Source organism: Cydia strobilella, chromosome 1 (assembly GCF_947568885.1).
Source record: "Cydia strobilella chromosome 1, ilCydStro3.1, whole genome shotgun sequence".
Taxonomy (NCBI): Eukaryota; Metazoa; Arthropoda; class Insecta; order Lepidoptera; family Tortricidae; genus Cydia; species Cydia strobilella.
The window spans coordinates 2121376-2138501 of NC_086041.1; the positions used below are offsets into that span (position 1 = coordinate 2121376).

At 36.9% G+C, this 17126-nt stretch overlaps 1 protein-coding gene across 10 annotated transcripts in view; it reads left to right on the plus strand.

Annotated features, from left to right (window-relative positions):
• The first annotated feature begins 1347 nt into the window (after nucleotides 1-1347).
• Nucleotides 1348-17126, plus strand: part of LOC134749997 (glutamate-gated chloride channel) — a 43332-nt gene continuing 27553 nt past the window's right edge. For 2 of the 10 annotated variants that reach the window (XM_063685393.1, XM_063685168.1), the window contains exons 1-2: nucleotides 1349-1589; nucleotides 16908-16985. In XM_063685393.1, coding sequence (XP_063541463.1) covers nucleotides 16915-16985 — 71 coding nt within the window. In that variant the 5' untranslated portion in view covers nucleotides 1349-1589; nucleotides 16908-16914. Of the gene's footprint in view, nucleotides 1590-16907; nucleotides 16986-17126 lie in introns of all 10 variants that reach the window. The other 8 variants (XM_063685316.1, XM_063685091.1, XM_063685747.1 and 5 more) reach the window with 6 other exon arrangements.

The window sequence follows — 17126 nt, forward strand, 5'->3', positions numbered from 1 at the left end:
ACGATATTTGAAATTTGGAATAGTTATGAACAGCGCATAACCTCAACACATTGGAAGTGTATTTTTTTTATTTTATCTTTATTAATTATGAAAAATGCCCAATATGAAGAGGGGGCGAAAAGTTATAGTCTAGTTATTAGGTCAAGTGGGATATCATTTGAAAAAGCTCGAATTGAACATTACAAAACAATTTTTTATTTGTTTTTCACAGTAAAAAAAAATTACTTATGAAGGAAAATGTGAAAAAAATACCATTCCCTCCCCCTTATCTCCGAAGTTTACCAACGAAAATGTTTCAAATTACACAATAATAACATTATCATAAATATTACAGGAAAAATATAATCAGACCTCTATCTTAAAAACATTATTTTTTCATTATCAATAAACATTTTCTAATTAATTAATTAATTTAACCCCTTTTGCGGGTGTTTGTTATACTTGAAATGTCGATGAGATTACACTAAAAATACCTTATTTCAAATAAATCAAAAATTGTTGAAATCGGTTCACGTGACAAAGAATTAAGTATCCTTAAAAAACCAACATACATACAGGTCGCGCAAATTAGTTAGTTAATTTGCCGATAGATGGCGCTGTACACAATTACGCTTAGTGTACTTCTGGTCAAGTCTTTCGTGATTCTTATTACATGAGAAAATAGAAAGTTTGTACGGAACCCTCGGTGCGCGAGTTAAACGAACTCGCACTTGACCGGTTTTTTTTTACTACATTCCTTACTTTCCATGAAAAACAATTAAGCTTATTTGCTTTTATGTAACTTTTTCGTTTTTCCTATATTTTTACAGTTTATACTTTGAGGAAGGGGAAACATTTTATTTCAAAGCTATTATTTACTAAGTACCTATGTATAGTTTGGCAAGCCATTTCCGTCAGTAGAAAAAGGCGGAAAATTTGAATTTTTTTTGTGTAATTTAAAAGTTGTCCTCTCATAGAAAATTCTAATTTCGCGCCTTTTTCTACAGACAAAGTGAGTTTGTCAGAATATAATTATAAAAGAATATAATTAGTATAAAACAATATTTTAAAATTAAGCGTTACAATCAAACCAAGCTCACTCTGCATGGCAATTGCAATGACAAAATTTGATAAGGGATTACTATCGAATTTCTACGAAAATATGATGTAATAATGACACTCCCACACTTTGTTCTCTTCAAGTCTGTGCAAAAGTTAGCTTAGATAGACTATACAGTATTATATCTTTCTAACTTCAAAAAAAGTACAAAAATTTACATTGCGGATGCGCGAGAATTTTCTTCCTGCATCGGGCAAAGGTTGATCCCATTTTGCCACCGACGCTCCAACCGGCCAGTAACCGACGAGCTGGCACCGAGGCGGGTCGCCGCTGCCGTTCCATATTCAAACTTTACGAAAACTAAATACCATAGACAGTTATGTTTTTAAATGGTTTAAATACCTGCCGTGGAGTTATTTGAGCTATATTTATCAGAGTACATTTGGCACGCTCTTGCATTTCGTTTATTTATAGATGTAGTCCGGTTTAGTGCAGTTTTGAAGATACTTCACGTGTGTAAAATAGTTTTGGAGTTACGGTGAAATAAAAGGTATGTTTTGCTTTTAAACTTCTAAACTCCTAGCCATTCATTAAATATAAGACGAATTCAGTTTCTTTATTAATGAAAATTTAAATAACAATAATTATAAACTAGTAATATATATCAAACTGTAACTATTATTAAAATAAATTAACTAAAACTAAATATGATGATAATATTGTTTTATTTAATGGTTTAAAAAACATGAAGCTGCAGCGCTAATTTATATCATTGAAATATTTCTTTTATATTAAGCTCGAACAAATTTTATGGGTTATTGAACTTAAAAATGTATTAATACCTACTTTTAAAATTACGCAAGCCGTGTTGTACATTGTTGCCAATTTTAACGTCACAATGGACAGAGTGGTGACTACCACACACAGTTAGCTCTACGCCGATAATTATCTACTTTCTCTGGCTGATTTCCAATGTAGCTATAGTTTGACGACCGATCCGGCCTAGTGGGTAGTGACCCTGCCTGTGAAGCCGATGGTCCTGGGTTCGAATCCCGGGTTGGCCTAAAGCAAAGGGGGTGCAAAAAAAAGACTTAGATTTTTTTTAGTAGGTACAATAACATGTCTGATTGCGATCATCGCAGTTAATCTAACACACTCCTCCTCGCTTCGCTCGTCGTCGCACCTATCTTGTCTGTTACTTAAATTTACTGTTCCAAATGATTGATTTTAATTTGTCAAGTAGTGGTTTCAACTTGCGGGTCAAATATCTCGGCCATTTTTGATATTAGAGAAAAGTTTTTCCTACAAAACATGTTTATTTTAGCGTATTCTCTACGATAACACAATAAAAAATAGGTGTCATAATAACATCACACCAATGAAAAATTTTTTAAGTGTCGGCACCCCCTTTGTTTAAGTCCAAACGAATCCCGGTAAGGGCATTTATTTGTGTGGTGAACACATATATTTGTTCCTGAGTCATGGGTGTTCTATGTATATAAGTATGTATTTATCTACATAAGTATGTATATCGTCGCCTAGCATCCATAGTACAAGCTTTGCTTAGTTTGGGGTTAGATTGATCTGTGTAAGATGTCCCGTAATATTTATTTATTTATTTGTCAAAGGACTGTCTCATTTCAAACAGACAGAATCATACTACATTTGTCTTACACTAGTTACCCAAAAGAAAAGGATGAGTATAGTTTTTTTGTTCTTATTTGCGGACAATTTGGTTTGATGAACTATACTTCACTAATTAGTCTATTTAAAAAAAATCGTCAATATTTCATCAAGTGATGTTATATCATTAATAAACTGTTCCTCCAACACATAAACCAGCTGTTGTTTTTAGGGTTCCGTACCCAAAGGGAAAAAACGGGACCCTATTACTAAGACTCCGCTGTCCGTCTGTCTGTTACCAGGCTGTATCTCATGAACCGTGATAGCTAGACAGTTGAAATTTTCACAGATGATGTATTTCTGTTGCCGCTACAACAACAAATACTAAAAAGTATGGAACCCTCGGTGGGCGAGTCCGACTCGCACTAATAATTTACCTTTCTCCTTCGATTAAAGGTGCAGAAAACTTTAATCTTTATGCTATTAGTTTGTTTATGCCATTAATTTTATAACATCGTTTAAACGTATTTAATTTGCAATTTCAGTTGTTGTTTTTAAAGCTTTTAGACGAAGCTATAAAACGTACATTAATCTTTACAAAGCCAGAAAGACTAGGTAGTTGAACAAACTCAAATTACTGATCCGAATTGCACCTACCTTCTGCCCAAATGTAAGCTTTAGAGTAGGTACCTACACAGTTTTTAGAAATGTTATTTTTACTAACGCTAGTACAACATATATGTACTCTAAAATACAATAAAAAAAACTAATCAAAAATATCCTTAAAATTTTGACTCGTAAATTATGTTTATAGCCATTTCTTATAGTTAGAAATATTTCTAAAATCACAATTTATGTTAAAAATATAGCAGAACCAGCATTACTAATCGAGCCCAGGAACATTTTAATAGGATAACAAATCGGCCATATCGTTAATGTAACACACGTATTTATATATTTTTTACCATAAAGTCCATTAACCCACTGTCCGCGCTGACGTTTGACAAATGAGCCCAAGTTATTCATGTAAACATCAAAGTGTACGGTAAATAACCAATAGGTATATTAACGGTTAGAAAATATACCAGGGGCCCGTTTCTCAAAAGCTTGTAGCTTGTAATACAAGTGGAAGTCCCTTTCTAACAAAAGCTGTCAAAAAGTGACATCCGCTGGTATTACATGTTACAAGCTTTTGAGAAACGGGCCCCTGCTGGTAATATAAAATTTGCTTTAATAGGGATGATGACATATGATGAATTTTGTAACAAAATCAAGTATAATAGATCGATATAGATAGCAAATGAGCAATTTATCACAATTATGCGGATATTAAAATAATATATGGAAATGATAAAAAAATACAGGGCTTGAAAGTTTCTAAATTTTAGTTTTTTTTTACTTTCCGTACCGTACCGTCTTACCGTAATGGTACCATTCGATTCCTTACAGTTTATCAAAAATAAGATTGTATGGCAACTATATACATAAACGCAATTTAATTCAACCACAAAATCGCAATATTCTGGGTTCTCAGTTGGACAATGACTTCACATTCACATCGTTTTGTATTTGCGTTCCCTCACTTCGGTTTCGGCAAGTTTTGGCATAAAAATCATGTTTCGGCCGAAGGTTCGGTTCCGGTCGAAACTGGAGCAAACCAAACCTTCCGAAAAAAAACCGGTTTTCGTCGGACACTTCAAGTAATAAAGGGGCCCACTGACTATCAGTCCGCCGGACGATATCGGCCTGTCAGTTATTCGGAACTGTCAAATTTTTGTTCTAACTGACAGACCGAAATCGTCCGGCGGACTGATAATCAGTGGGCCCCTTAACAGTTTAGGCTTAAGTTAGTCACCCTCTGTCTAAACGAAATCTATCTAGCAACTCTGTATATATAATCTCTAATTAGTCTTATTAAGCGTAGTTGCTGAAGATTTCGAAGATACATTTATGCCGGCATAGACATAGACTTCTAAAAAGGCAATCAGGTCAACATGAATGCGAAGAACACTAGTGTAATGGTTTATTGGAACTAGTGCATAATTTCATCATGTTAAATTAAACTTTCTAGGAAGCAACTCGTTAGGAGTTAAGTGTAGTAGGCGAGCGCCAATCCGCCTTCGTGAAGAAAAGGCAGTAACTTTGTATGCGTTTCATAATAGTTAGTATACTTTGCATTGGATAGCAACAATTGGTTCAATACTTTAAGTGCCGGGGCCCGTAAGTGAACAATATACAGTGGAACCTCAATAACACGAATCTCAAGGGAAACGCCAAAAAGTTTGTGTTAACGATGTTTCGTCTTATAGAGGGTATCTTGAAGTGTTTGTTATAAGTTTTTTTCTTAGAAGTTTCAAGTTACAGAGGTAAAATGAATGAAAAATTCGTATTACATAGGTAATACCATACATTAATGTTTTCGAGTTAAAGAGGTCTAATTTAATTTTTCCAGTTATGGAGCCAAAAATTGTACTGGATAGCCGTGAAGGGAATCTCCAATTACTTCGTCTGATGTAAATTTAATTATTTCGAGTTTGAGTTTTGGGCTCTGAAGGGAAGGGAATAGCATTTTATTTCGTGTTACCGAGGACTTCGCCTTATCGAGGTTCCACTGTAATAATAGTTACGAAGAACAAAGACACCAGGGGGCCTACTGCGAATACCGAAATTCACAAATTCAAAATTAGAGTCTAATTACTCCTTCATTGGAATAAAAGAGAAAGATCCCCGCAATTTGCGAACCTCGATTTTCGCGATCATAGCCCAGTATTTGGACGGACACAATTGTAATAGGGTATTTCACTGTATTTAAAATAAATTATTTTACACCATGCATGAAATAAAGCACCAGAATAATAGAGAAACGTAGACAGCAGTTATTTTTAAACACAATTTCTATTTTAAAACCCGTATAAAACTATAAAGAGTAGGTAGTTTGATTGTGACGTCACATGCTAGTGTTTCATATAAATTCCATACTAGCAAAATCATTTTGACAGTTCGAAAAAAGAAACTGATTTGACTAGTAGTCAAATACCCTATAACCCTCGTTCTTCCTGACCATGGGAACATCTTTTTCTCAAAAATGGACGGCAAAGTCGACGTTGCCTGTTAAAAAGTAGGTCGCGAAGTGCGTAGTTTATAGTGAGTCATAAAATTAAAAAGTTAAAAACATTGCAGTCTCGATTTCGGGACTGCAATGTTGCATACAAATTCCATTATTTCTCGAGTTACAAACTTTTTAAAAGTTGAATTGGCCATATCAAATGAAGGCATGGGTCCATTAAACAGCCAAACAGATGATCAGTACTTATTATTATAATGTTGGTACCGCGACTATTTAGGTGTCTCAAATAGGTTGGCGTATTTTCAGCAGAAAAAATACACTTCTATTTTTAATTTAAAAAAAAAGGCGGCAAAGCAAATCTTTTTACTTTTTTCTGTGAAAATATATACATAAGAACGTTGCTTCTGTAAAATATTTATATTATATTTGTATTTATTGCGCCATTTTTGAGAAAAGCACTATATATGACTCGGCTGGAAGGCTACTTGCTGGCTTCGGATTCAATTAAACGGACTCCCAAGGTCGTCCGTTTAAAACGAATCCTCAGCCAGCAAGTAGCTACTTCCGAGCCTCGACAATAATGTACTATTTGTGTGTGTATATGATGCAACAGAGTATTATCATATCAACTATTTTCTCGCTCTAACTATTACTTAACTACCCAAGTAACGACATTCCAGCACGGTTACCAAAAACCCAGCAACTGCAGGAACTTTTAAAAGCCCCTCGTTGTTTGCGCAGTTTCCCGGCAGGCGGCGCTAATGCGCTCGCTTCCGCCGCTATTTCCTGTGACATCGTGGCCCTGATTCAATTTTCGCGTGCTTCGGTGACTTAATCGTACAAATATTTACGCGTTGTTGTTTAGTATGTTTAGTGCTCGTTAAGAAATGTTAGTCGTTTAGACCTGAAAAGATTTTAGATGTGGAGGTTGGAAATAGAAATGAAAGGTTCTAAAGAGGGTAATCGCGCTCAAGCGGCGCTAGTGTAGATGAAGGTCTAAAAGTGCTAACTAAACTATATGCAAAATTAAACAGGTTGAAAAAACGGCAAATTTAGACGTTAAAATAGCTTTGTGTATATTATAACGTAGAGATTTTATAAAATTAAGCATAGAAGAATCAACAGTGGCGCCAACTGGTGAGCAGAAAAACGCTAGCCCTCATTCACACTTATAATCTTAATTGGTACAGATTACTTACAGACTTAATTACTATTACTCAGTGATTTTGACACAATTTGTTGGATCGAATTTAAACTATCGTGAGACATATTAACTTAGCGGTTTCACTCACGTGTTTTTAGTCACTCGCGCGACATGTTTCGGAGAGCCTAGGTCTCCATTTTCAAGCACTAACAGTGCCTGAGTGAGTAGCGGTCACGACAGATGGGCGTCACGTCTGCGGCGCGCCGCGTCGCGCGCGCAGCGCGTGATGATATAAACGGTTGAGGGAGGTCTTGCGCTGTTGTTGTAGGCGGGCGCGATGGCGGGTTTGGGTCACCCAACACTTGTAGCGATGAACAACACGAACTCACTATGTCCACTGCACTGTCACAACACGCACCGGAGTTTCGTCCCTGGATTACAGGATTCCATGCTGGCGCCTGGTCGTGACCGCTACTCACTCAGTCACTGTTAGTGCTTGAAAATGGAGACCTAGGCTCTCCGAAACATGTCGCGCGAGTGACTAAAAACACGTGAGTGAAACCGCTAAGTTAGTTAAAATTGTTGGATATCAACCACAACTGTGCCCCTATTAGATATTTTTTCGAATTTTTAATTATTATTAGAGTTAGGAGCATTTAAAAATATATATGAAATCTATTTTTCGATCCTAATTTCTAGCTATGGTTAATATACATGCAATAATATAAAAAATATTTTCCATAATGTCAATATCCAGAGAGGAAAATGGGGACTACGTTTGAAACGACCGTCCCCTTTCCTCTTAGTCGTGCGTGAGATGCGCGCCAATCGCCAAGACGATAGTCATCGTCGTATCAAAACCTGCTGTAAATCTATAACAAATTGATAAATATGAATCAAACCCTGGTCAAAATTAAACTGTTCGTTTTTTATACTACGTTGGTGGCAAACACGCATACGGCCCTCCTGATGTTAAGCAGTCTCCGTAGCCTATGTACGCCTGCAACTTCACAGGAGTTACATGCGCGTTGCCGACCCTAGCACCGCACCCTCGTTGAGCTCTGCAACCTTACCGGCAGGAACACAACACTATGAGTAGGGTCTAGTGTTATTTAGCTGCGGTTTTCTGTAATAAGGTGGAGGTATTTCCCCAGTTGGGCTCTGCTCTAGATCTGGAATGACATCCGCTGTGCTGTGCCCTACCACACAAAGCGAGATGACATTCACAGCGCCCATACCTCTCTTTTGGACGTAGTTTAAGGACATATCCGGGTCCATTTAAGGTGTTTGTTTCTTAGGCCTCCACATTAGAGCATTGTGAGCAGTCTAGGGGTAATTAAAGTGGCTCATTAGGAAACATTCGACCTCTGTCAACGCTTGCTACCAAGCGTACCCTCAGTTTGTCGATGGCGCTTACGCCATTATTAACGATGCTCCGATATAAATACAATGCCGCGCGACGCTGTGCCGCGTAAGCGCCATCGACAATAAAGTCCCTTTTCATAGAAAATGACCCATATATTCCTTACAGTCTACTTAACCCAACCCAAATTAACACACTTGACCTAATTGATTAAGTCATTATGAATTATGTTCATGCCATTAATTATGATAATTTTAAACAATATTAATTTTATATCAAGCAGAAATGTTTGCGAACGATTCTCATATATGGTGGAAATATGTGGTATTTTCTATAAAAAGGGACCTTATTGTCGATGGCGTTTACGCCATTATTAACGATGCTCCGATATAAATACAATGCCGCGCGGCGCTGTGCGGCGTAAGCGCCATCGACAATAATGTCCCTTTTCATAGAAAATGCCCCATATTTTCTGTAAGGTTTTGGTAGTTCAGATGGCTCAGCACTGGGTAAGCGATCCAATGGTCGTGGGTTCAAGTTCCACCCAAGACAGTGAACTTTTCCACTTAATTTATTAAATTGCAAAACTATCAAAACTATGTTCGGACTTTGGACTTATCTGACGAATGTATATAATGTAGACCTTTACTTAAGCTTCACGTTCAATAAATTCGTGTAGAAAACGGAAAATTTACTTCTTCCTAACGCGAAAGGTAGCCATTTCAGTTTATGAAAATCCAGTAATATTTTTTAAAAACAACCTTAAAAGTAATGTGGGTATGTATACATGTTAACGTATTTTGTGAAAATATCAATATTTTAATAACAAAACTCCAAGCGTTTTCGACTTAAAATACGTGAGTGACCCGTTGTTAATATGTTTAAATATCAATATTCTTTATAAAAACATATTTATTTATGACAGACAAGTCTGGTCGACTGACAGGTGTACTATTCAATATTCTCTAATATAATCGAATTTAAACTGTTGTGAGACATACATTAAATAATTTTACGGATTAGACTCACTTGTTTTTAGTCGCTAATATAGTCCCTAATATAGTCTATCAAGCCATTTCCGTCAGTAAAAAGCGACAAATTTAAAAAATGGAGGCGCGAAAGGAATTTTAATATCGCGCCTTTTTCTACTGACAGTGTTGTGTGACAGACTAACAGATATTACTAAATAGCCTAAAAAAGAACGTTTCGACCTGTTGTTCTTTAGCATTTTATCCCTTGTGGCGCTTGCTGACACTAACACCACTAGACAGTTGGCAGGTTAGCACTTAGCACTTGGCACTTGATGCTTGGCACGCGCAACACTCATTCCCAGAGGATTTACTGTACTACAGAAAATAACTTCATTGCGATGAAAAGTGGAAGTTGAATATTAAATATATTAATAACGGGTCACTCACGTATTTTGCGCCCGCAGTCTGCGCCGGTCCGTCACCGTCAATGCAAGCTCCTGCTGACACTCCTCGGTACGGAGTGAAACATGTCGAGCGTTTTTCGACTTAAAATACGTGAGTGACCCGTTATTAATATATTTAATATGTCTGTGTCTCATGGAAGTTTTGTTATTAAAATTGGAAATTGAATAGCGGAGTTGTTGAAAGTTTTAATTAATAATGTCGGGAATTACATATATTATACATTCTTGTGTTTGGGTCGTTTCTTTGGCGCGTGCCGGGGGTTAAGTAAATTGTTTGTTGAAATTTCCATTATAAAATAATTTTCTGTATTTCCATGATGCTGAATATAAGTAATAACACAAAATAAACGGTGTTAAATTTTTTATTAAACATATCAGTTGAAAGATTCCACGATGAAATATTAATGTATCAAAACACGTCCTATTCTTAAATAATTTATGACGAATTACAAATTTTCAATAAAATTGTGGAATAGAGACCTAATCATAACTTTTTGTTTTCATGGATCCAATCATTTACAATGGTCCAGTGAAAATGTTTGAAAAATACACATCTCTATAATATGAGTTGGTTTTATTGCTGTTATCTTTTCTTATTAGCTAGGTTCTTATTTTTTCGACATTTGTTTAGCGCTTTGAACATTAGGTTCGAAATAATACTCTTTATTGAACTTCCGTAATAACCGTATAATCGTCTTAAGTGGGCGTCCGGACGGGACAGGCAAATTGCGAATTGGATCACAAATTAAATTGGCAATTTGATTGCCAGTCTCATCTGAAGTCCCGTACACAAAGTTCATAGTGGAATCGCCGAGCACATGTCCTTGAATTTCATTTTTGCGTCCAGAGTGTCCCCGGTCGCTCGGTGGCGCTTCTATATACTATGTCTATGACCGTGTGTATGACAAATCGTTGGCGATTATCGTTCATCGGTGGCAGTCGCAATTTATATTAAATAAATCGTTGTCGATTGCGTTTGCACAGTTTTATGGCGGTGAATTATACAAATTGATGTATAAGAATAGTTTCAGCAAATGTTGTAGATTGTTTAAGTATCAAAATTACGTTGAAATTAAGTCGATTTTCAGAGAAATTGTCACTTGTTTTAAAGTAATTTCTGGAGAAAATTGAATTCGTTTAACTTTTATTTCCTTGAACTCTGTCATATAACAAAAATGTAATCTGATAAAGGTCAAGTACCAGAATATGTGTAATACAAATCTACCTTTTTGAGCAGTCCAAACTTTACGAAATTTACAAATAAGACGACAAAATCAGTTACGCGCGTTTACCTAAACGTCCATCAGAAAAAAATCATTACTAATTTAGTGAGTCTGTTTTCAAAAAAAAAATCTCATAAAAGGTAAGATAAGAAGACGTGCTAACAGAAACCAGTACTTGTTATTTCAATTAGGTAACAAAAGGTGTACAATTTCACCGACTAAATCTATCAATTTTACATTTTTGCGACTAAAATCGACACCGACCTCTTAAAGGTCTAGCGTAACGTTTAAAAGTAAAATTTTGGCCTGCATGTGTCATACAGCCGCATCGCGTGTTCAACCACCGCAACCCGGGTTCTAATTTGTGCAACTTCATCAAAACTAAACTGTGTGTTTACTGTTTAGTTGCGAATGGGGGGAAATAAGAAGGGGTTTCATAACAAAAGGCATTTAAGAAAACATTATTAAGGCGAGAATTCATAGGCGCTGAGCATGCAATGTGACGGAGTGTAGCTTTTTGTATGAGATGAAATTTAGTTTTTAATTTTTGTCATGTAAAATATGGGGCACTTTCTATGAAAAGGGACCTTATTGTTGATGGCGCTTACGCCGCACAGCGTCGCGCGTCGGGAGCATCGTTAATAATGGCGTAAACGCCATCGACAATAAGGTCCCTTTTTGTAGAAAATACCACACATAATCTATAGCTAGAAAGACATGCGATAGCTCTCGACTTTTTTTATTAATTATAGAAGACGGAAATACGAGTGTGACAGAGTGGTCAGAAACAAGACAACGAAAAGAATTTTGACCCATTAACCTGTATACTTAATAAAAACACGCAAAAACAGTCCAATTCAAATAATTAACAAAACACGCAGTACTTAAACAAGAACAAATGAATTAGCCATTACAAAAATACATTATTTGCATTAATTAAGCTAAAAGGGTGGATCACCCTTTTCAGGGAAAAGTTTTCGATTTCATTAGGACTGGTAGCATTGAATTACTGCCTACCTTAAGGGGCCTACTGATTATCAGTCCGCCGGATGATATCAGCCTGTCAGTTAGAACAAAAATTTGACAGTTCCGAACAAAGTTGACAGGCCGATATCGTCTGGCGGACTGGTAATCAGTAACCCCCTTAACTGCATGATGTACGGTGGTTACAAAATATCTTATAAGCTAACGTTTCAGAACGTGTTATGTGTGTGAGTATGATTGTGTAGTGTTTGACTTAGTATTCATCATTTCATAATAGATTTAGATTTAGATATTGATTCTCATAATATAAAATTACAATATAAATTATCTTAGATTAATCTACACGAATTTATATTATGATCGTCAGTACATACCTATGTACAATTTACATTATTTGAAAAATTCAAAAATACAATTTAATTACATAATATACATTACATTATCAAATAGAAAAAATGTTGAAATGTCAAAAACAAAAATTCGGTAGTAACTAATTACGAGTATCTCCTAATGATCGTCATGTTCTAAATAAAAACTAGGTACAAATTATAATACAAAACAATTTATGAAAAACATGTCAGTTAAAAAAATTAGAATGTCGAATGTCGAGGTCATAAACTTATTCACTGAATAAATTGGATTTTTATATATTATTTTTAGCAATTATGTACACACACACACTTAATAAATATTATTCCCTTATACCAACGGCATTAGGGGAAAATCTTAGACACGTGTATGATCGTAACTACACCTCAAATAACGCTCTCATTAACTACATTTTTTTTCTGGTTTGAACTGCCATCAGTCGGTAACGACTATAATCAGTTTTGCTGTATTAAATATAGTTTTTGGGTTTTGGAGACCATCGTCCCACTTAACCACTGCTTTCATTTTGCACGATGTGCTTCCTTTTGAGTCTTTGTACTGTTTCAGTCTTGTCCAGTAATTTTGAAGCCAGTGGATTTGGATGCCTTGCCAGGCGCTCAATATAATTCTTAGTGAATTTTTTGATCTTTTCGTTTACGGTGGTCATGTTGAGATAGTCATGCACTTCATCGTTTCGAGTGAACCAGGGAGCGTTGGCAATCACACGAAGGATGGCGTTCTGAGCTCTTTGAAGGCACATTATGTTACTGTCGCTAGCAGTTCCCCATAGTTGGATCCCATAGGTCCAAGTGGATTTAATGATTGCGTTGTATAGGAGTAGTTTATTGTCCACTCATTAACGACATAACGACGCAAATCTGCAATTAATGCCTTCGCCCTTGATATGACACAAAATTAAGTAACAAGGAAGTGTTTGATGTTACCAAAGATAGATATAACTCCGTAATAGATGGATACAGTCTAAGGAAAAAACGTGCCTCGAAAATCAAGAAAATTTGATTCTCGATCAGAGGGCGCTACTAGCTTTGGCCTACTGTCGTATAGATGGCGTTGACGGTTTTGTTTGTTATTTAACAATTTTAACGCATGTCAGTGAAATAACATGGGTCAAAATAATAAAAATAATTAATGCAAATAAAAAAAAACATTTATCCATATTTAAATACATTTTATCGTATTTTTATAAATCTTCATTTTTAGTTTTAAAGTGTGTCGACAGATGGCAGTGAATTTACTGTGGTTACAAAATTTACTATGACAGTACCGCTCTAGTATAAGTTACTCTATGTCCCTTGATATGACACAAAATTAAGTAACAAGGAAGTGTTTGATGTTACAAATACAACCTTATTTATATATACGTAACGATGAAAATACAAAAGAGCTATCATCCTACCCCTCGTTTTTCTTGATTAAAGGCATATCATAGCGTATTGTAAACAAGGTGGAATAATATCGTAAATGATGGCAGGTGGTCGAGGCAGTGAGTAATGGCCGTTCTGACATATAGATGTCGCTTTAATTATTCTTGGCAGTTGCGTAATTTTTGAGGACACATATAACTGTAGGACACATTTAGTATCTACCCTTTTAAAAGTATAATTCAGAATAATTGAATTTATACATTATTATGAGCAAATTAGGTCAGCCTTACAATGGAAAAACTAATTTGACTATTGCATACATTTTCACGGAGTTAGTTAGTTAGTTAGTTTTGCTGGGCATTTTCCGCAACTCGACATCCAATGTGCCTATTTTGCGGGAAACGAGGTAGCGCTACTCTAACCACCCCAGCTCCTCCACGAAGCCTAGCAAGGTCTTCAGGTTGCTAGTTGCTTCCTTTAGTGTGCATGGATTCCCTAGGTATTTGCTCCTATATACTTCTACCTGTTTACAGTCTAGGAGAATATGTTTTGTTGTTTCTTCTTCTGCCATGCACGCTCTGCACATGGGGCTGTCCGTTTTACCCATAATATGTAGGTGTTTGTTTAGTGTGTTATGTCCTGTTATTAATCCTACTATTTTACGTAGTTGGCTTCTTGGTGTTTTCAGTAATATTTTGGTAAGTTTGAGGTTCAGTTCCGGTAGAATTTCTTTGGTTTGCCTGCATGTCTTCATTTCATTCCAGTACTTGTTGTGCAGTTGTCTGTGATGTTGTTCTAGCTGGTTGTGTATGTAGGATATTGGTAGGGGCATGATTGGCTCGGGTCCATATGCCGGTGTTTCTGAACCTTTCCTGGCCAGTTCATCCGCTGCATCGTTTCCTCTTGATCCACTATGCCCCTTTATCCATTGTACTGTTACTTTGTTGCCTTCTTTGCTCACTTCAGTGAGGCTTCGATGACATTCAAGTATAAGCTCTGAAGTAAGTTTGTCGCTGCATAGCGCTTGTAGTACCGATTTACTGTCTGACAGTATTAGTATGGTTTCGTGTTTCACTTGTCGTCTTGTAATAGCATTGCAAGCTTCTATTATTCCTAAACATTCAGCTTGGAATACCGTATTGTGTTCACCAAGGGACTTTGTGATGTGTATGTTCAGGTCCTCTGAGAAGACACCACATCCTGTCCCTTCGTTTGTCTTTGAGCCATCTGTGAATATTCTTAGGTTTATTTGGTTTAGTCCTTCTTTCGGATCTTCTGTTAACGATATGGCGTAATCTTTCCAGAAGATCATAGTTTTTGGTATTTTGTCGATGGGCGCTTCCAGCATGGGCAGTTTTAAGATCGTATTTTCATAGATACATTTTCACGGAATGGTGGCCGCTTTCAGACGAAAGGAGTTCAGAGAGTTCTGGCGTCCGTTGGCACGTTGGGTGGACGACATTAAAACGATTGCGGGTCACTTCTGGATGAGATTGGCTCAGGACCGGGATAAGTGGCGTACTCGAAGAGAGGCCTATGCTCAGCAGTGGGCGATAAAAGCCTGATATGGTGATGATGGGGATACATTTTCCAGGATTCAATGTCAATTGCGTTCTACAGGACAGAATTTTTTATAACCCCCGATCCCCGACGCAAAAAGAAGGATGTTATAATAAGTTAAACATACATCGGTGTTTGTGTGTGTCTGCGCACGTAGCTCTTAAACCCCATAATAAAAATTATATTCACCTCGCAGGGGTGATCCGCAAAAGGTGAAAATAATACCCAACGTTTATCAGAAAAGCGTTACGTTATAGCCAGACCATTTAGATGGTCAAATGATTTTTCCTTTGCCATAATTACTTGAACCTTTTTACGTCATATTACCTGTTAACGCTAATTCTTGGTTCCCCTTATCAGCAAGTGGGTCGAAGCTCGCGTCGCTACATTATAAATAAAGTGCAGCGGGCATCGACACTCGGTCACAGAATAAATAATAGTACTAGGTACAGAAGGTTCACTCTCTAACAAAACGCGTCTATTACGACAGATATGACCGCTAGGTGGCGCAAGCGCGTGCAGGCGTCCGTTCCGTAGCGGTGCGCGGCAACCACTATGGCTAGACACCAAAATTGGTGTGGGCCGCATGTACTTGTAGCGGCGCGATACTATCGGATAACTTGATTACTCGCTCACTGTGAAAGCGTTTTCAAATTTACTACGTATTGGCATTAACATTGATTTGATAATGACACTTACGTGAAAAGGTTCTATGGTAACAAATCTATTTGTTCGATTGTATTGAGTTCAAATCAGTTTGTTCGGTTGTGCGTGTTTTGTTGGCGCGAAACATTGATATGTGTTATGAATTGGTATGTTATTGGTAATAAAATTGTGTTTCTGAATTTGGTTTTTGGACCGGCGCCAACGACGTGTTGTCTACGAGAGAAAAAACACGTGGAATTAGCCTAAACAACTTTTTACGAGACATACTTAAGGAAACTTTTATACATTATGTGTACGCACTATAGTTATATTTCGAAGTTTTACCTGTACAGGTTACTTTAAAAAACCCCAACACAATAGTCTTGAAAAAATCGCTGCAATTAAAGCCCCGTTTTATTTTCTTAATTTATTTGTGTAACTATAAAAAGGCGGATTTTTATTGAAATTAGCTCTTTACTTTCTTATACTCGTGCATGGTCCTTCATATCAGGGGACTCCAATCGCTTCACACATCTTAATTAATTCAGAATCCTAAATCCTAAACATGTAGAGTCAGACCGGTCAATTCGAACAACGTGATAATTACTAGATACGAGAACAATACGAGATCTAATAGATACGTTATAGTTTAGTTCTCAACTAGTTATCTTTTGCAGTTCGATTCGAGAAACCAATTGTCATTTCACGCTACAATTATTGTGACGTTTTGGGATATCCATTAGATATCCATTGGATGTCTATAAGTAATATCTTAAGCAAATCTTAAAGAGATCGTTCAAGCGGACATTCGGAATCGCGGAAATGTCAAATTTGACATGACTTTCTTAAATTTCTGTTTCATATCTAGTGGATATCTAGATCATTGTTCGAATTGGCCCGTGTCTGTGTTCGTCCGGCTAGCTGGCACGGGTGCACGGAGCGGGCGCACGCACGCGGGTGGCATTGTACCTACGTAAAATCCGTCGCACGCGTCCGCGCCAGTAGCGTTACTCATATTATTTTTCGTTAACCCTTAGTATTTGAGTCATAGTGCGGTTTGCTTGTTCCAGACGGAGGATGGACGTGTCGCGGCCATCATGCGCCGCCTTCTTCTGCCTGCTGCTCCTGTGCTTTACACAATTTGCAGAGTAAGTACACTACTTCTTCTTCTTTGTCATTTTACTCTTTGCAGAGTGTCGTGGTCAACTGCTGACATCAGGCACAGATGTTGCTTGCCGTACGATTTCTCGCCATTTTCCGCGGTTGGAGGTCATTCTGGCAAATGCGTT